Source organism: Dipodomys spectabilis, unplaced genomic scaffold (genome assembly GCF_019054845.1).
Source record: "Dipodomys spectabilis isolate Male_0828 unplaced genomic scaffold, ASM1905484v1 ptg000099l, whole genome shotgun sequence".
Taxonomy (NCBI): Eukaryota; Metazoa; Chordata; class Mammalia; order Rodentia; family Heteromyidae; genus Dipodomys; species Dipodomys spectabilis.
Window position 1 is genome coordinate 369,518 of NW_024870776.1, and position 22,196 is coordinate 391,713.

A 22,196-nucleotide genomic window follows, 5' to 3' on the forward strand; every position below is an offset into this window, starting at 1 on the left:
ACAATTTTTGTTTTTTTTTGAAACCCTGCAGACAATTTCTCTTCTACTTTTTCTGTAGCTTCTTATATCATATTTATCCCAAAGACCTAGAATTATTTGTTGAGTACCACCAAAAAATAATTTTGACCATATGTTATAGTTATATTTCCCATTTCTATGAACCTTCTTTGAAGAAATGTATTGTTTAGATTGGTTTTGTTTGTTTTGTACCCCATGCCTGAGGCATTGAGCTTGGCTCTACAGTGATGTCAGATTAAATTGTGCAATCTTGTAGCTACCCCATCCACAAGCTGAGAACAATTCGCCATACAATAAAGATACTGACACAAGTAAGGTATTTTTCTAGTTGAAACTTTCTGAGAACTCTGTTAATCCTGATTTTAGATATAATATGCACAACATTCTTATTTAAATTGAGACCAAGTACACATGCTTATGAAACATGCCTGAAAACAAAAAATGGAATACATTGTGGCATTGACAAATCAAGCAATTTCCCTATAGCTGTGGGTAATCTCAGTGACAATATGCAGGCCCAGACCTACTCCAGCCTTTCTCCACACACAGAATCCTGACAATGAAAGACCACAAACCCAAAGTTCATATTTCTTTGATAGTAATGTTGGGTGCCCATTCGTCACTGGTGCCTTGGGTTTAAAGCATGGATGTTTGTGGGTGGAGTAATGTTTTCACTTCTTCATCCTATATGTGCATACACCCAGTGCTCCAGTGCACAGGGCTGGTGGTGGAATGGTATGAACCACCTTCAAATTCAAACCAGTTCTTTCTGTCTACACCAAATAGATTGTTCATTTCTAGAATATATCTCTAAATCAGGACATCTTATACAGATTCATGCATATTTTCATCCAAAAGTCCTCAATAGCCTTAGTTTGTTTCTTTGCATTTAGTACTATTTCCTTTCCTTGCTTTTTAGCTGCTTTACTGTGGCGAACATTCAATGTGGAGATTTTCTCCAGACAATATGTTGGAAAGGAACTGTACAACTTGGGGGAGGGAAAGTGGGAGAAAAATGAGGGAGTGGGTAACAAGTTTGATAAGAAATGTACTCACTACCTTATATGTGTAATTGTAACCCCTCTATACATCACTTTAACAATAAAAATAAAAAATAAAAATAAATTTTGGTACTGGGGTTGAACTGAGAGCATCATGTCTGATAGGCTATGGCTCTATCAAATTGACCACAGATACTGTCATTTGGTTTTGAGTTTTGTTTCATAGATAGAGCCTTGCTAAAACTTTTCCCAGATCATTCTAAGTCTGAATTTCCTACCTCTGCATGCATGTGTCTCCACAGTAGATTTTCTTTTTGGATACACACACACACACACACACACACACACACACCACACACATACACATAATTGAAAAAAAACAGTATCCTTTTCAGAATGCTTGTTGCTCAATCACAGAATTGCAATTTATATTTAGCTACTAGTTGAAATTTATTACTTTTAACACTTGTTTTGGGTGACAGTTGTTTTAGAAGTATCTACATATACAAATTACCCCATCTGTTAGCAGTGCTAATTTCATTTTTTTTCTTTCCAATTTCATTGTTTTTTTATCCTTTTTCTTGCCTATTTAGTTTTGCTAAGACTGTATGGAATAACAGTGGGGAAATTTAGCATTCCTGCCTTGTTTCTGAAGATGTGGGAAAGCTTTCATTTGTCTACCATTGTAAACAATTTTCACTGTGAATTTCTTGTACATGACTTCTATTATATTTGGAAAGTGCCGTTCTATTCCTACTTTCTTGAGTAGTTTTATGAAATGGTTTGAATCTTGTCAAAAGCATTTTTCTACTTCAATTGAGATATGTGTTTTCCCCATTCATTCTGTTAATATGGTGATCTATATTGATTGATTTAGGAATTTCATCTATAAAATACTAGCCTATAAGAAGCAAGTGCACAATATAAGAGCAAATCTGAAACGTCATCTGTAATCATCTACATTTTATCAAGAGCACATGAAATTATAAGAATGTGCACATTCATTTGTAGTGTCCAGTTGCATTATGTGACAAATTATAGATTTTAAAATTTCCTCTATAACTGGATGGATATAGGTCATTAACAATAGTCAGGGAAAGCAGATGTTAGGAAATAAAAATGAGAAAGTATATGTAATAGTTTACTGATTGATCCCTATTCCTGTGTTTCAGAAGAATGTTTCTTTTAAAGCAGGAATCATGTGCTATTGCAGTGAATTTGCCATTTCTACCAGTATTGGAATATTGACAATTGTTAGTGTCTTAGTCAGTTCTAATTTTAAATTTAGTCATTTGGTGTTAAAAAAAATTTTACATCTTTTTTTTCTCAATACTTGCAGAGATTATGTCTTTCAGCATTACCCTTGTGACTCTTCTTTGAAGCTCTCTTCACCTGATTTGAATGTCTACCTTTCACCTGATGCACTATGGCTCTACCCATAACTCTAGCATATGTCTCACAGAGCTTAGTGTCCTATAGTATTTCTAGATGCTGACTCACCAATACCAAAAGTATGGAAAAGTTTAGTGTGCAGTTATTTCCCATAGTTATTACTTTTCTGTTGTTTGAAATCACTTCTGATGTAGAATTCTGGGACCATTTGGATAGGCTCTAACATTTCCCCATCTATGACCTCCTATCTGGTGTTTTCTCTAACACCCACCATCTATGAGCTATATTTTTCACCCAGTCCTTCAGGTCTGATCTAAAATATCAAGTTGATAGAGCCCAAGTCTCTTTGTCTCTCCCCATATTTGGTTTCAGGTCAGAAATAACACTTCCTGTGAAATGAGAATTACTTTTAATTTCTAAAGCATTTCTTCAGATTTTTTTGGTATGCTTTATGTTCTTAATTTTGAATCCATCAGAATTACAAAGAAATTAAAACTCAAGATTTTAGCTTATTTTTTTCTCAATGAATTTTAAGTCAAAGTTAGAGTCTAAATTCAAGCATTAGCTTTGGTTCTGACAGAGCTGTTTTCTGTCTTTTAATTTGCTTGAGCTGTATTTATCATGTACCTATTGAGAGCTATACATTGCCCCAGATGCTAGTGGTGATGTGTCTGATGAAACAGACAGAAATCTTTGAATTCACTAATTGATAATGAAGTAGGACCAGACAACTTATAAAAGAATAATAAAAATATATCACATTAGATAATGATAAATAATCAGGAGAAAAATGAATCAGAAAAAGGCAAGCTAGAATGGAATACCAGATTACATTTTCATTCTGCTACCTTCCTGCCTAGGTAATATAAAGAATCATTCATTGTCTTCCTTTTTCACCATGTGAGAACAGTGTAAATTAAGATTTCATTGATTTCCCTTTGTTCACTTCACTTGTTTTGCTGAATTTTTTTGTTCAGATAACTACTTTTTAATTTTGAAGTGAAATTACTCAGTTCATTCCTTAACAAGATATTGCACATCCAAATTGACCATGGAATTGCCGTAAATCTCCACAGATCATTGGCAATAAAAAAATGCCACAAAATGCTCTAAGTATGTGTGTAAGAATGTGTGGCTGTGTTTGAGTTTGTAATATATAATGTTTATATGAAAGTATATTTTTCTACTTTACCTAAGGTTCTACAACTTCTGATTTGGAAGAAAATGTTCTAATCCAATCTAGAAAAAAAAGAAATTAATACAGTATGTATAATGCAAAGTTAGTAAGACCCCCCCCCCCATCTCAACAAACAAAATTCATGATAATTCAGCTATATAAGAAGATGTAACTAGGAGATTACAGTCTCAGGCCAGCTCCAGGTTAAAAATAAAGTAATAAACCCTGTCTGGCAAATAACTAAGGCAAAAAGTAAAGGCTGGGTTTGAAGCTTAAGTGGGAGATTATGTGCAGAGCCAAGTGTAAGGATCTGAATTAAAAATGAGGTTCCAGGGCTGAGAAGGTGTCTCGGTAGTAGAGTGGTTGCCTTGTATGCATGAGGCCCTGGGTTCTATTCCTCAGCACCACATAAGCAGAATAAACCAGAAGTGGTGCTGTGGCTCAAGTGGTAGAGCACTAGCCTTGAGTTGGAGAGCTGAGGGACAGCACCCAGGCCCAGAGTTCAGGCCTCACAACCGACCAAAAAAAAAAAAAGCCGAACCTGAAATGGCAAAAAAGTAATCTAATGCATTAGGCTATATGTCAGTATTAAAAAAATATGTTGAGTCTGACACCAATGGCTCATGCCTGTAATCCTATCTAACTTAAGTATCTGTGATCTGAGGATTTCAGTTCTAAGCCAGCCAGGTAGGAAAGTCTGTGAGACTCTTTTCTCTAATTAAACACCAAAGGAAGCAAAAAACTAGAACTGGAAATGTGGCTCAAGGGGTAGAGCACTAGTCTTCAGGAAAAAAATAAAGACATTGTTAATTGTTTTTATATTTGCTTTAAAAATAACAATTTAAAAATTGAGTTACTTTTTAAAATGTATACCTTGTGTATAAACATTTCATTTACAAAATTAGACATTAACATCACTTAGATTTTCTTTCTTTTCTGAAGGTTGTAGCATCTTGAGATATCTTTCCCAATAAAAAAGAGCCACTAAACCAATTCATATGTTTGTAAAGAAATTCAAAAGGAAAGTTCCAGGCACTGAAGGCTCTCTAGCTGTAGAAATGTGGCTCTCATTCTCAGCTCCTCTCTGCTGTAGCCATCTTCTCTAAGGGAATGTTCGGAGTACATTGCATTACCACACACAAGCAGAAAACAGAGAATTTGTTTCAGATAGCATGGTATCCATTTCTTCTTAACTGGAAGTCTCCATCAAATTTCAAAGTTCCTGTATTCTGGAACTGAAAGCAAGATGGGGCACATGTTTCTCTGCTCAGAAGTTATGGGAATGGCCTCAAGTTTGCAAAAGGGTCTGTAATTTAAACAAGCCAGATGGCTGATTGTCTTTGAAAGAAATATTTTCAATATTACAAATATTTTCAAGAACTCCTAAATCTATAGGACTGCTTAAAAATAGATTATTCACCAGCCTAGGATATCTTGCACCTCCCTCCCAACTGATTTCAGTATTTTATTTTTTACTTATAAATATAGACTCTGGGATACTTCATATACATATATACTTAAGTTAGGTGAACTTCCTGAGTTAGCAAACAAGTGTGTCTTTTTGCACTTCATGTAGACATTCATCAAATACTCCATTCTTAATTTGAATCACTTTGTAGTCAGTATGTTCAACATATAATTAATTTATGTTTATATTGTAGGTAGAGAATTGATATGGAATGTTCCTTCAAAGGAAGGCTTCACATTTGAGGAAACATCCCTCCAAAAGTACAAAATGTTTGCATTATCCTTTGACATGTGCACATTTGCATCATGTGAATAGGATTGAGGAAGGGTGTGCCACACACCAAAAAAAAAAAAAAAAAACAAAATTTAAGGAGGATCTCAAGATCTGGCCTCAAATAATTTACATTAAACAGACCATGGAAATGTCAAGATAATTACTATAACTGTAGATAGTAAACTAAGAATAGAAGAGAGGCATAATCAAGACCTGGAACTGCACTGAGAAGTAATCTCTCACAGTGATGAAATTAGCCAGATATGAATACATAATTTAGGAACACAGCTTCTGTTTAGGACTATAGTTGTACAGGGCTTTGCTTACCTCACTGCAGCTGATGTGCTTGTAGGTTCTATCATTTGCTGTCATTGTGGAATTTTTGTACAGAATTTCAGTCTAGGTAATTTTCTGCTCGTATATTCTGAGGATTAATAGCATAGCAACAAGTTTCTAAACATCTTGCTTTATGGTATGGACTAAAGTCCTGCCTTCTTCCATCTAGGAGTATGTATGTTCCCACACTGTCTTTTGCTCAACATCACTTGTCTTTCTCAGTTACTTGGAACTCAAACTGTAACTCATGCAGACTGTGTTGGCTTCTCAGAAGCTTAACATGAAAAATAATGAAAAATTATTACTTTTTTTCTTTGAATAATACAGAGAATTTAGGATTTACATTATTTAGAAATAGCTCTGTTTCCAACAGTAACAATTTTTAAACTATTTTAAAAATGAATTTTGTTGCTAAACATATATTATTGATTATTTCATAGTTTATGTAACTAACTTAACACTATCACCATCATAAGAGCAATAATTTATTTTAAAAATAAAATTACAAGGGAACTAATAGATTTTTTGTTTGATCTTAAGTAGAATCTGCTTTATTGATATTAGTTGTTCTGATGACAAATAAGTACTTTTCAGAAAATTTGCCATTAGCATTTTCTACATTAGGAACTCAGAGCCAGACACTAGTGGCTCATGCCTGTAATCCTAGCTACTCAGAAGGCTGAGACCTGAGGATCACAATTGAAAGCCATACCAGGCAAGAATCTTCATGAGACTCTGATCTCCACTTAACTACCAAAAAAGCTTGAAGTGGAGCCATGGCTCAAGCTTAGGGATAGCACCCATGCTCTGAGGTCAAACCCCAAGACTGGCACAAAAAATAAATAAATAAGAGCTTTGTCTGATCAAGGTGCATGGTATGTTTATGTGGACATCAAAATGAAACCTCTTGAACAAGTTAGTTGATGATAATAAAATAAAGTGGAAGAACGGAGTTCATAAATTTTTTCCAAGTCTTTCCATTTCCTTAGGAATGGGGCAATGCCATTTTTTCTGATGGAAGTATAGAATTCCATTGTGTATACATACCACATATATTTTTTTTTTTTTGTCATGCCTGAACTCTTGGGCCTGGGCACTATCTCTCAGCTTTTCAGTTCAAGGATAGTGCTCTACCACTTGAGCCACAGCACCACTTCCAGATTTTTCTGCTTATGTGGTGCTGAGGAATCCAACCCAGGGCCTCATGCATGCAAGGCAAGCATTCTACCACTGAGCCACCTTCCCAGCCCCACATACCACATATTCTTGATCCATTCCTCTACTGAGTGGCATCTGGGTTGATTCTATATCTTTGCTATGGCAATTAACACTGCAATAAACATGGTTGTGTTGGTAGCTTCAGTGTGGCCTTGTTTGCTGTTATTTGGGTAAGTTCCTAGGAGTGGGATTGCTGGGTCATACATGTGTGTGTGCTTGTGTGTGTGTGTGTGTGTGTGTGTGTGTGTGTGTGTGTGTGTGTGTGTATGATTCTTGGGTCTGGGGCTCTGTCCCAGAACTTCTTCACTCAATGCTACTGGTTTGTCACTTGAGCCACAGCTTCACTCACAATTTTTTGGTTGTTAATTGGAGGGAAGACTCTCACAGATTTTCTTGCCAGGACTATCTACAAACCAGAATACTTAAATCTCTGCCTCCTGAGTATTTAGGATTACAGGCATGAGCCCTAGCATTTGGATTTTCAATATGATTTTTTTTGCTTATTAATACATGATGTTGGCCATCAGCTCCTTTTATATACATTTCCAAAGTACTCAGGTTAACTTTAGAAACCAGGAATCTTAGGAATTCTCAGCACAATCCCCAACACAGCAACAAAGAAAAAAAATAGTTGGAATTATTTTATCAGTGTAAAAAAGATAACCTTCTTCAAATAAAATAGGTGTGTTTTCAAATTTACTTTGTGTGTTTATACTTTAAATTATATTCTCATTTATCATGAAGACAAAAGGGAATCTGACAAAGGAAAAAAATAGGGCCAAGTTCTCATGAATTATATCTGTAATCCTAGATAATCAGGATGCTAAGATCTGATCAAATCAACGAGGGCAGAAAAGTCTGCTTGACTTCATCTCCAACAAACAGTAAAATATGGGCTGATGTGTGGCTCAAGTGTAGAGTTTCAGCCATGAACAAGAAAGCCTGGTAAGAAGAAGGCCTGGGCTCATGCCTTCATTGCACTTCCCCCCCTTCCCACACACAAAGAGAACAAAAACAACCATCAGTTTATCATTGAAAATAATTTGGGTATAATCTGGTGTTTTTATATTATGTAGGGTTAGCATTTTTAAGTTTCTCTAGAAACTCACTGAAAACTAATGATTAGTTTTAATCAGTAAGAGCAATGTTCAACAGACACTCTGTCATATAAGGGCCATTTATGGGAACATGGTGTGTATTTTCATTTGATTTGTAAAGTGTGTTTCCATGTGAACAGCAGAGAAGATGCTTCCTCCTAAGCTTCATTATAAATTCTTGTGAAATGTCATTCATTGAATTGTTTTAAAGTAAATGTTACTCTGAATTTAGTATCCTAGCTGAAAGTATTTGAAAATATATCTTCTATTTGTTTAGTGATTCGTTAATTCATTTACTCTGTTCTCTTGAATCTGGGGAAATCATGAGCCTTTGAAATCATAAGATTTTGAAGTAAAAACATCATGAAGTTGCTCTCTATGTTTAGGCTGATAAGCATTTAACTTCCATGTAAACGTTGGCTTTGATCACCTATAAATTGAAAACATGGAAATCTTTTTTCCAAATGTTTATACATAACATTTGGTATAATTATGAGGGACAATTAAAATTGGTGTGTGTTGTGCAATGAATGATATCAATAGGTTAAAGTGGCATGTATTAACACATTAAATAGATCTCATAAGAATCTGGGCCTTATTCTCACTTCTTTATCATTGCAGATTAAAAAAATCAACAGAAACTTTCCTGTAAACCAGCAGGTAAGATCAAGTAACACTTGCCATCTGAATCACATATTGCTTCAGTAGTATCTTTAACTGAACATAATTTCCGTGCCATTTAATTTTAATGAAGAATTAATTGTTGATATTTGTTATCTTCAAGAGAACATATTAATTTATAGATTCATTTGAGGACATCTAATAAATATCTGTAATGACAGTAAAATAAATTACATTTATTTGTATAGTTAAACCCATCTTATTACATGTGTTTGGGACCATATACAGTTACAAAACATGTAAAGAAATTTAAAAATCAAGATATTTCCACACGTCCATTACACAGCTCAATTAGGGAGAAACTCTCAGCTTCCTATCATCGTCACTTACGTTTCAGTCCTTACTTGATATTCTGAGTGTTTCCCTACCATTACTTTTTTAAAAATCTGTCTCCTCAAAAGCAATTGGTACCCCCAAAGCAAGGTGAGAGTGGTTTTTATGATTGAAGTTATAAAGTGGAAATTTGAGATAAATTGACTAGTGACATATTTTTAGCAGTTGTTGGGCAACATTATGGAAATGACTAATAGAGAATACACAGCATTCACAGCATCGATTCTATTTATACTGAGCATGTGTAGGTTTTCCTCAATGGTTTCTCCTTAGAACCTTAAACCAGCACATAACAAGAGACTATTGTTTCCTTGTTGAGGATTTTTACTGTTTCAGTAAGATGGCTTTAGCATATCATCACTTTTGGAAGGTACATTGTAAACTGACCTCAAAGATCAAGGAATGTTTTTCACAATTTGCTGGCAGTATTTCAAATGAGTCTACATTAGTGTATAAGATGAAAAATAATTATGATGGATCAGATTTATAAACTTACTATGTTTAACATCAACTTGGATTTGCAACTGTTAAGCAAAATTTAAATCTGTAAGGACACCTGGGAAGCTCTCTACGCAAGATCTCATCTTATGTCAGTAGATAAATGTGAATCTGAGTGAAAGATCACATGAAATAAGGTAGGTATTTATGAATGGTATATAAATTCCAATCAAGTTCAATAGTTAAAAACTTTAAATGTCCTCAAATTTGCCAAATTACTTTTCAATTTAAATTTCTAATTCCTTATCTTAAACAATTGTTTAATGACAATTATATTTAAAAGTTTATTAAATTATAAATTTATATAAAATTGTAAATTCTCAACACATGCCATAATTTTGTTACTATTTCTAAATTTTCCACATGTTCTTTGGAATATGGCGTATGTTATGTACAAACTGTGTCATTAATAGTATTTCTAACACAAAGCCCTGTGTAGTTGCAATGCTCATGAGAAGGCTCAACTTTGGGGAATTAAATGTGCATCATTTAATCCCTGGGCATCTTTCCTAATGTGGAGCCTTCATCCTAGTACCTAATTAATGTTTTAAATAGATGCAGAGATTGATAAGATAGGTTGTTTCACATTCTAGGTTGTCTCACATTCTACTTCTTCTACAATTGTACTTGATACCCTTGTTTTCAGTGGCACAGGCTCTCAGCTCATTACTGTATGAAGAAGCCTCTCATTTTATCCCAGGGGACTCTAGTTAGGGTGGGTTGCAGAAAACACCCAGAAAACTACACTTTAAAGATTTCATAGAGGCTACAGTATAGGAGAAATTCCATTAAAGAGAAAATCCAAATAGAAAAAGCATCAGCTCTGGGAGGGAAGTTGTAACAGGTATCTGTAGGTACAGCTCATTTATAATCAGATATATAAATATAGAAATTTATGGATTTGTGAATTCTTGAAAAATAATGAAAATGATCACTATTTGTTTAAGAATTAATCTAAACCGGGTGCTGGTGGCTCGCACAGGTGGCTCATGCCTGTAATCCTAGCTACTCAGGAGGCTGAGATCTGAGGATCATGGTTCAAAGCCAGCCCAGGGAGGAAAGTCCGTGAGAATCTTATCTTCAATTAACCACCAGAAAAACAGAAGTGATACTGTGGCTCAAGTGGTAGAATGTGATCCCGTGATCCTTGAGCTGAAGAGCTGAGAGACAGCACCTAGGCCCAGAGTTCAAGCCCCACAACTGACCAAAAAAAAAAAAAGAAAGAAAGAAAAGAAAAGAAAAGAATGAATCTAGGTGAACACTGAGGTTCATGCCTGTTATCCTACTTACTTAATATGCTGAGATCTCACTTGGTTCAAAGCCAGGTAGGAAAGGTCCATGAGACCCTTATCTCCAATTAATCACCTAAAAGCCAGAAAAAAAGCTGTGTCACAAATTATAGAGTACTAGCCTTGAGCACAAAAGCCCAGGATGAGTGTTCAAGCCCTGAGTTCAAGCCCTGGACCAGCATATTAAACAAAAAAGAATCTAGATACAAGGTTGGAAGACACACAAGTATAATTTGACTTGTCTCTGCATGTGTTTGACAAAAAAAAAAAAAGTAAAGGAAACTATAAAATTCCACTTCTGGAATGGCATCAGAGGAAAAGTGAGTAATGACCTCCAAAGTTAAAGTAATGAAATCAATGAATATCTAGCAAAATGGTCAGAATCAGTTCTTCAAGCATAAGGAAATGTACCTTTATCATTATATTATATATTGCTTATATATTCTTATGTATTTCTTACAGTTTTATATATCTTACATTCTTGTATATTTCTTAAATATTTATATATGCTTATTCACACTAAGCATATATGAAGAAACATGATGTGGTTTATATAAAGTTAAGGACAATAATATAAAAGAGATAAGATATTATGGGTACAAATATGTTTCAGGTTAACCTAAGACTTAAAAGCTAAATTCCAAACCAGCCAGGGATGGATCATGTTTGTAATTGTAGCTCATGGGGCTGATATCTGATTATTATTTTTCAAAGCCAGCCTGGTATGAAAGTCTGTGAGACTTGAATCTCCAATTAACTACCAAAAGGCCAAAAGTGGATCTGTGGTTCAAGTGGCCAAGTGCCAGCCTTGAGCAAAGCTGCTAAGGGAAATTGCCCAGGCCTTGAATTCGAACTTCAGCACTAACACACACAAAATGCTGAAATTCAAATCTGTAAGAAGTTCCTTATAGCAATAACAGACATGCCTTCAGTCCTACTTTTTGCTAATTTCTTTGGACATGGGGGTAACAGCACACTTTCAATCCTACAGGCTTCTTACATTGATCCTCCTGAGTAGCTAGATGTATACCATGAGATAGTGGCACATAGAGGACTTTTTCTTTCCTTATCTCCATTCTCAGACTGCTTTCTGTCACTACAGAGAGTTTTATCTTTCAGAACTTTATGTAATAGGATTATATAGTATGCATTAAATCTTTCTGGATACTCTAACTATATGTAACAATATATAACTATATGTAACTTATATGCAACAATATGACTATGCACATCTATACTTCATTTCCTCTCCCTGTTGAGTAGTTGATCATGGGCCACTGTACTGCTATTGGCATATTGATACACCTGACCATTTGTTCTATTTTAAATGTAGAGGTACACAAACAAAACAGCCCTAAACATTTGTGAGCAAGACTTTCTATTGATTATGCTGTTAATCTTTTGGATAAGATCATGTAAAGAAATAATTAAATAAAATAGACAAGTATATTAAATATGTTTTCTTTTCTTTTTGTATATCAATACGAGGGTCTAAACTATAGAACTGGGCACTCTTCACTAGCTTTTTTACTCAAGGCTAGAGTGCTACTCTTTGGACCACAGCTCTGTATCTCATTAATTAAAGATAAGTGTTTAAAGGACTTTCCTTCCTAGGCTAGCTTTGAATCATAATTCTCAGATAACAGCCTCCCAAGAAGCTAGAATTACAGGTGTGAGCCACCAGCACCCACTACAAAACTGTTTTGCAAATAGTTTCACCAATTTTTGTCCATAACACTAATTGCTTTCAAATGTTAAGCCAAGTGTTTTTACTTCACAGATATGCACAATTGGCCATCTCTTGATACTATTATTATTATTATTATTATTAATGGATTCAATATTTTAGGGAAAACATTGCTGAGGATTTTTTTCTTCTCTGTTTAGGAGGGGTAATGTTTTGTGGTTCTCTTATATTGAAGTCCCAATAAGTAAAATTTGTTACATTTCCATTAATAGTCCCTTCAAGTTAGTTTCTAGCTTACTTAACTTTTCTCAAAATTTACACATATATATGTGGAAGAGTTACTTAATTTTTAAGTAATTGAGTATGTGTTTAGGTATTAGATTGAATTTGGAACAATCTCCCTTTCTGGATTTCTAGTAGGACTTTATGAAGCATTGGTATTATTATTTTGCTATTTGGTAAAATTCTTTCAGTAAAACTGTCTTTAGGTACATATAGATTCTCAACTAAAAAGTCTATCATTTCAGTTTATCTCTTTCTGATTAGGCATTAGCAGTTATGTCTTGCTAGGATTTCTTGAATTTCCTCTTTTTCTTAACTAAGCTATCAACACACATTTACTCAGTTTTCATATACTTTCACTTTCACAATATGAGTGCATTATCTTTTTAAATAATGCATCAGTCTACAGGCTTAACAATGTTCCTTAATTCTTTTCAGAGCATTAGTTGTTTTGTTTTGTTTCTGGGCCAGTCCTGAGACTTGAACTCATGGCCTGAGTGCTTGTTGCATGAGCTTTTGTGCTCAAGAGTAGCACTCTACTACTTAAGCCACAGCTCTACCTCTAGAATTGTTTTGATAGTTAATTGAAAATGAAAGTTATACAGACTTTCTTGACTGGGCTGGCTTTGAAGTACAATCCTCTGTTGATAGCCTCCTGAGTAGTTATTTTGTTTCCTTTTTATATATATTTCATTGACTTTCACTGTGATGTTTATGATTTTCTTCCCTCTTTTAGGCTTGGAATGATTGGTTTTTCTATTAGATCTTAATACATTGTATGAAAACTATGAATTTTTTGTCTCAAATCCTGTTTAATTGCCACCAATTGCATTTTAAATACAGTTTTTTCTTTATAATTAATTCATGGTATACTACAACTTTACTGATGTCTGCAAAGTCCAATGGACAAAGTCATTATTTTCACCTAAGGGTTGAAATGGAGCTGGTGGTGAGATCATTGAGACTGTAAATTTACTAGTGTTCTTATAAATTCTGAAAGACAATATTCTTCTATTTATAGTCTTCTTTCAGATGTTTATGTAAACAGTTAATAATTAGCCTTTAAACTTGTTAAATGTTGTCAATATTTGTTTATATATCACTCATAAACTTGATAAAGAGATCACTAGACATTCAATCCAGTAATTAAGGAACTATTCTGAAATAGAAGATATTATGAAATCACTGCGAAGAATGTAGACCTGAAGATAGAAGTGGAAAACTGGAGAGGGAGCAGAGAGGGACCGAGGTGGTGGGGGTGGGAGGTGGCAGCCTAAGATGGTGTGGCTGTTGTAAATATCCCTATGGAATAATTCTGTGGTTGTCTGGCATTGTTGGCTCACGGTTGTAATTTGACTTACTCAGAAGGCTGAGGTCTGAAGATCCCAGTTTGAAGCCAGTCTTTGGTGGGTGAATTGAAACTGCTTTATACAACTACTTAAAGATAATAAAATAGGGGGAGAAAAGTAGGAGAAAAATAAAGGAAGGGGTAACAAGTTTGACAAGAAATGTACTTATTACCTTACTTATGTAACAATAACCCCTCTGTACATCACCTTGACAATGAAAAGATAATAAAATAAATAAATGAGTAAATTATTATGACCCTAGTGGGTTTTTTATTGTTGTAGAATTAAATAGCATAACATATAACCTAAAATTTCCATATTGTTTTATTTTGTTTAACTCTTTTCAACAATTATTTATCACATCTTCAATAATGTGGAAAGAGTCATCCAGTGAATATAGCAGAGAACAGTTGTACATGCTTGTAATCACATCACCCAAGATGAGTGCATCTTTGATACTAGTCTAGGTTACATAGCTGGAATTCTCACAAAAAGACTTGTCTCAAAAGTGCCTCAAAAGACTAAACATAGAGCATTTCTGTGACCCAGCAATTCCACTCTTGGGCATTTAGCCAATAGATTACAAACAAGGCCACACTGAAGTTCTCAGCAAAATCATGTTTATTGCAGCATTGGTTACCACAGCCAAGTTATAAAATTAAATCATATGTTCCTTAGTGGACAAATGGATCAAGAAAATGTGATATATATATGTATATGCATATATAATATAACATATATATAATAGAATTCTATGCTTATATCAGAAAGAAAGCTATTGTATCATTGCTAAGGAAATGGAAAGACTTGAAAAAAAATATTAAGCAAAGTAAGTAAGCCAGACCCAAAGAACCATAGGTCAAATGGTTTTCCTCATTTGTGGTGACTATAAATCCACAAGTAAATAAACTGAATGGTAAAAGACCAAAAAATACTCTTCAACATGATAAATTATGCAGGTCTCTGAAAACTCACATAGTTACACCAAAGGAGAATATTCTTAGGAGTTGATCACAAAGGCTTCATAACTATGTGTATACAGTCATATAAAGTAAGATTTTTTTCAATTTACCTTTTGTCTTGTTTGTTAGTTTATCTCTTTGGAATGGTAAGGGAAGGACAAAGAAAAGTTGGCACAAAAGGTGAACAAATGCAGCAGTGATACTCACTAGACACTATGTTGAAAATGAACTATACAACTTGTGAATGGGGACAGGAGGGAAAAACTGGTAAAGAAGGAATGACATTGCTCAAATACAAATGTACTCATTACCTTACTTATGTAACTATAACCCCTCTGTTTATCACCTTCACAATAACAACAACATATATACATATATACATAAAATATATCTATTTTATGTATTATCTATTATAATAAGCATATTATACCTTTGGAAATTATAATAGGTATGTTTTATATATATATATATATATATATATATATATATATATATATATATTTGATGAATGATTCTCCAGTCTCTGAGTTCAGGATTCTTTGTGTAATTTGGAAGTTCCATCTGATTTTAGAAATAAAAGGATCTCTTTTTCAAGTAAATAAAATAATACCTCCTTGGATCTCATGTAGTCAATAATATATCTCTTGTAGAGAACAATAAATTTAAACAAACGTATATCCAAAATAAATAATAGGAATTTAATCATTTATGATTTCATTTTAGTCAAGAAGGGAAGGAAAAGTAAAATGTAGGAAGATTCCTTTTAGTTAATTACCCTTTGCTTCAATGAATTGATATGAAATATACATTTTTTTCTGAATATAGATATCAATAATTAAAGAATGATCCTGTGTTTGTAAAACATGCTTTAATGCAGTATGTTTCATGCTATAATCTCCAGATATGAGAGTGTGGATTTTTGAGAGCAGTTTTGTATTAAAAATTAAAAATAAAGTGTTCTTTTTTTTTTTTTTTTTTTTGCTTTCTTTTGTTTTGATTTGGTGCCAATCTTGGTGCTTGAACAGAGGTCCTGAGTGGTATTCCTGAGAGTTTTTGCTGTAGGCAAGTCCTTTACCACTTGAGTCATAGCTTCATTTCTGCCTTTTTTAGTAATTATATGTGAATTCTACAAATTTTCCTGCCTAGGATGGTTTCAAAGTACAGTTCTCAGAGCTCAGCCTCCTGAGTAGCTAGCATTACAGGTGAGAGTTATCAACACCTGGCTAAGTTTCATTTTTAAAAGAATATTGTTAATAAAGCAAACATTGTAAAAAACTAAAGACTCCAGGTGAGTACTGTTACTTTAATAATATATTAACACAATTTTGCCCCAATAGGCCTATATCTGTAAAAAAAGAGAGAGAGTTCTAAACTACAACAACCAACAACCACAGTTCATGAAATGATTCGGTCTGTATTGCTTTCCTATGCTTATGTATAGATAGTTTATTTGTTTGTTTGAATTTTAAGATGATATGATATCTGTGATTGTTAGCCCTGAACGACCCTGAGATAAGCCTGGAGATAAGAATTGACTTATTTTTAATGAGCATCTATTTAGTGGTTCATATCTGATTATGTAAAATAGTATTTGTGGAAATGAACCCAAGAAAATGGAAAAAGGAAGTTTTTTTCCTTTGTTGCTGTGTTTTTTTTCTTCCTTTCTTTTTGTCATGTTTACTGGTTTGTCGGTATTTGAAATAGTAAAGAAGGGCACAAAAATGTAGAGAAAATGGTGAACAAATGCATCAGTGGTACTCACTAGACACTATGTTAAAAATTACCTATAAAACCTTGTGGGTTTGGGTGAGAGGGTAAAGCTGGGAAAGAGTGAAGGAAGGAGTGACATTTTCCAAAAAGAAATGTACTCTTTATTTGCCTTATGTCACTGTAATGCTCTGGACATCACCTTTATAATAACAATAATTAAATTTAAAAATATAAAAATATAAAACTACTTAATAACTTAAAATGTAACAAAAATAAGCATGTCACATATGATTAATTATATAGAAATGAGAATGTTAGGTAAGATGTATAAATCCGAGATACTATAATTCTTAGTTTTAAGTAAATTTTAACTGCTCATTGTATTTTTAAGAACACTAAGCTATTTGTGCATATAGAAAAGTGTCATTTGATAGTATTGCACTTATAACAGATAACTTATTTCTGGATTGTAAGTTGACCATTCCCAAAAAAGAAAATCATGTCATCCCCATGTCCTAAAACTCAAAAGCTAATTTTCTTTCACCAAATAGAGATTTTTTTGCTTTGTTAATTTTTATTTCATCTCCCCAATGAATTCAGATATGTAGCAGAAGAATTAATTTGTTAATCTTCAAAGTATATTGTGACAAATTGACATGTAGTAGCATATGATGTTATTTTTAACTATTCAAGGAACAATGAGCTATTGAAATTTGCATTTTAATTACATAACCTTACCCAGTGAGGCAGGAGTGAATGTTAATCACAGCTTGAACAACAGGAAACAGGAAAATGACTTAGATAGTTGTGCTTAATATGTATTTGTTTCAATGGGTTGAACATCTTATAAAAAAGAATACTGTTTTCATGAACAGACAATACATTGTACACAGAGATGTGCCTATGTAAAATATAATATATGGAAAAGCCTATGTAAAATATAATAGCAGTTAACTACTACGTAAAAAGTACCTCAATATTTCTGATAGTGGTTTTGAAAAAGGTGTTTCTCCAGGAAAATGATGCAGTACATTAGAACTTAATGGATAATAAATATCCAATCATAATTTTTCAGAAGTACAGAAGTCAGCAACAAAATCTGTGACTGAAAGGGAAAAAAATGCAAGTAAAAACTTAGAGCAAAGATAGATACCTACAACCCCAGCGACTGGGGAAACTGCAAATCTAAGAATCTAAGGATCTCAGTTTGAGGCCAGCTCAGGCAAAAAAAAAAAAAAAGTCCATGAGACTCTTTTCTACAATTAACCAGCAGAAAGCTGAAAGTGGAGTTGTTGCTCAAGTGCTACAGTACTAGCCTTAAGCAAAAAGTCCAAGCAAGGGCTCCTGAGGCCTTGAGTTCAGTCTTCAGTTCCAGCACCAAAAAGGAAACAAAATGATTAATGACTGAAGAGTACTTTCAGCATATTTGATGCTTAATTTGATGAAATAATCTAGGCTCCAATGGGGAGGAAATGTCTACTGGATATTTCATAGGAGCTTGAAAAGGGGATTAAGACAGGAAAGCATGCCTAATTGGCACCAGGTTTTTGGGCTTAGGCACTTGTTAGAAAGAGAATGATGGGTATGTAATTTTTTTTAAGTCACAAAATACTTTAATCACTCCAGTGGCTCTCATTCACCCCAAACAACCAATATGGAAAACATCAGAGAGAAAAACATTTTTTAAAAAATTAATTAAGGAAGAAAAACCATGTGAGTCCTTTTCTTGGAGTTCATCTTATCTGACCATTTCTGCTTGTCTCACACATATACTAGTTATTGCAAATAAGGGAAACCATGGGACTTATGTTTTTTTTCACCTGGCTTACTTCACTTAATATAATTTTTTCCAAGTCTTTTCATTTCCTAACAAATGGGGCAATGCCATTCTTTCTGATGAAGGCATAGAATTCCATTGTGTATATATACTACATTTTCTTGTTCCATTCAGCTACTGAGGGGCATCTGGGTTGGTTCCATATCTTAGCTATGGTAAATAATACTGCACTAAACATAGCTTCAATATGATTTTGTTGTGATTATTTGGGTAAATGCCCAAAAGTAGGATTTCTAGGTCATAGGGGAGCTCTATGTGGAGTCTTTTGAGGAACCTGTTTTTTCTTTCTTGCGATTGTTTCTAAAATATTTATAAAATGATTTCTTTGTTGCTTTGTATGTCCCTCCCCCACATAACCCCTGTTTTCACTGTGTTTGATGTTAGTATAATTTGTGGAGGGGAAGGGAAAAAACAAATTGTTTAAATAGGGATATAGATGGACCCATTGCCACAATGAGATGTACAAGACGTTGTATCACAAAATTAACTTTACAAAAAAAAAATGAACTTTACAACTTTGGCTGGGAGGGGCAGATGGGAAGGGATGGTAAGAGGAAACAAAGAAGGAGGCAACAATGGTTGATAAGAAATGTACTCATTAGCTTGTCCATGTAATTGTAACCCTTCTGTACGGAATTTTCACAATAAAAAATTAATTAAGATTATTTTTTAATTTACTGATGTTTTTCTTATTAGATTTGTTGACTGATATTAATTATAATTGTTTCAATTCTACACATTATTGATGTATTCTCATTTCACCCTCTCCATTATATTTATAAGGAAGATTATGTTTCAATTAATGTTATCTACTAGGTATACATATACATCTACTCAATAATTAGCATGTCCACAACTTAAACTATTTTTATCATTTCTTTAAGGCATATACTTTCAAAATCCACCCTTTAAATTAATTCTTAGTTTTTTGTTAACACATAATATTTGAACATACTTATGAGGCACAATGCAATTCTATGACCCACATACGCATTGGATAATGATCAAATCAGTATAATTAGCATCTCCATCACTTTAAATTTATATCATTTCTCTCCTATATTTTGAAATGTGCCATGTGTATGAATTCCTCTCCTCTATGTTGAAATGTACCATGTTTTCTGTCATTTATATCACTAAGAAAACCTTAGAATAACAATTTATTTTTACATCTAATAACATTTTACCAATTGATTTATCTCCCTCCTCTTTTCTATTCTCCAGTCTTTGATCATCATTTTTCTACTCTTAACTGCTATGCAATAAACATTTCTAGAGTCATTCAATATTTGTCTCTCTATGTTTGATGTAGTTTGCTGAATATAATGCTTGACATATTTTGTTGAGTATAATGTTCTTTAGATTCACCCATTTTGTCATGAATAATAAGGTTTCATGCTGTTTTGTGACTAAATAATATTCTATTGAACACATGGTATACTTTCATTGAACATTGAGGTTAATATTTTGGCTATTATGAATGTTACTGCAATGACAAAGAACTATCTTTTCAACATGAGGATTTTGTGTCTTTTAGGTATATAACCTACAGTGCCATTGCTGGGTCATATATCAGATCTCTTTAGCATTTTGAGAAATTTCCATTTTGTTCTTCCTAACAGCTGTACTAACTTACATTACCATCAATAACACATATGAGCTCTCTTTCTTGACATCCTTATAGGGTTTACTACCTAAAAAACTAGTCTTGTTGACATTCACTTTCACTAGAGCAAAGTTGCCTCTCATGGTGGTTTTCATTTGCATTTTCCAAATCATTCATCATGTTGAATGTTTTTTTTCACCTAACTATAGCCATTTGTATGTCTTCTTTTAAGAAATCTCTAGTCAAATATTCAGCCTAGGGCTGGGAAGGTGGCTCAGTGGTAGAGCGCTTGCCTTGCATGCCTAAGGCCATGGGATCGATTCCTCAGCACCACATAAGCAAAAAGAAAAAAAGCCAGAAGTGGAGTAGCACCGTGGCTCAAGTGGTAGAGCACTAACCTTGAGCTGAAGAGCTGAGGAGCAGCGCCCAGGCCCAGAGTTCAGGCCCCACGACTGGACCCCCCACCAAAAAAAATATTCAGCCTATTTAAAAAAAATTGATTTGAAGCCATGATCTCACTTTACAGCCATGGCTAACTTCAAACTCTCAGTCCTCTTAGCTTTACTTCCGAAATGCTGGGATTACACATGTGTGCCATCATATCCAATAGACCTACTTTTGAATATAATTATTTCTGTACGTTTTTGTTTTTATTCTTAAGTTCATTATATATTCTGGGCATTATTTCCTTGTCAGATGTATTGTTTGAAAATATTTCACCTCATTTGGCAGGAACTCATTGCTCTGTTGCTATTTTCCTTTGCTGTATAAAAGCATTATAGTTTGATGTCCCATTTTTCAATTTTTGTTGACAGTAACTTTAGGATTCAGTCCAAAATAAATATTGCCCAGCCAATAGTTTGAAGTATTCTTGTGTATCTCATTTAATATTTTCAAGCTCTAGGCCTAGGTTTAGTTTATTTTCAGATAATAGTACAGGGAAATAATTGCTTCTTAATGTTGCAAAGTGTTTTTATGGGATTTTTCACTATGTATTCTAGTGATATTTCACATTTTTGTAGCAGTGGTTATGCTATCACAATGTTCTGGTAATAGAACAACTATTTAAAAAATAAAAATATAAAGATTGCAGGATGATTAGTCCTCCAGAAACAAGAAGCAAAGTGAGAAGAATACAGATGCATTTTGAGGTGACTGGCCATGAGAGAACATGGAAACCCTGAAAGTTTCAAAGACCTGAAACAATGGAATATTAAGAAAAACAAAATATTCCAGTACCCGCTATCCCTATCAGAAAAAACCATCTGTTAATCTTTAAAATTAGTGTGTCTAAAAAGTCATTTAATTTTAAAAGCATCTTTATAATAAAATAAAGTCAAAATAATAAAATACAAATGAAGCACACAACAAACACAATTCTCTTACATTAAAGAGATGTAAAATCAGTTGCTTTCCAATTTATTAATGAGAATAAATCATAGAGTTTAAGAAGCATAAGTATAAACTTAGACATTGATGCAAAGAAACTATTGTTTTTATATCTACAATCTGAGACAGTAAAAAGAAAACTGAAAGGCTAACTAAATTAGTTGTCCTGACAATTATGTATTGATGATGCTTAATTGGTGTGTAGTTGAGTGCTTTTATAACATTTATTAATTTAAAAAATAAGTTGGATAGTAAAAATTGGATATTATGAAAATCTGCCAGCATTGAATCTTATTTGATAAGCCTTGTAAGGTAAAATGGAAGAGAATGATAGAAGGAGTAACATTGGTTAAGATACATTGTGCTCATAACATATGGAATTATAGCCTCTTTGTATAACCACTTAATAATAAATAGACCCTTAAGTATAATATACGCTAAAAAAGCACTTTCACTAAATGGACAATTACTCTCCCATCCCCCTTGCAGATAGCTCTGTCTTGCTTCCCCAGTCTACAGCTAGCCTTGTGGGTCACAAGCTCCCATCAGTCATGGGGGTGGCTTGAGCTCTCTGCATCCCAGCATGCTGTGTG

General features: G+C 33.7%; 1 protein-coding gene across 1 annotated transcript in view; it reads left to right on the forward strand.

Annotated features, from left to right (window-relative positions):
* Sntg1 (syntrophin gamma 1) overlaps positions 1 to 22,196 on the forward strand; it is a 333,558-nt gene that overhangs the window by 158,941 nt on the left and 152,421 nt on the right. The window contains exon 11 of the mRNA XM_042687069.1: positions 8,602 to 8,640. Coding sequence (XP_042543003.1) covers positions 8,602 to 8,640 — 39 coding nt within the window. The remainder of the gene's footprint in view (positions 1 to 8,601; positions 8,641 to 22,196) is intronic.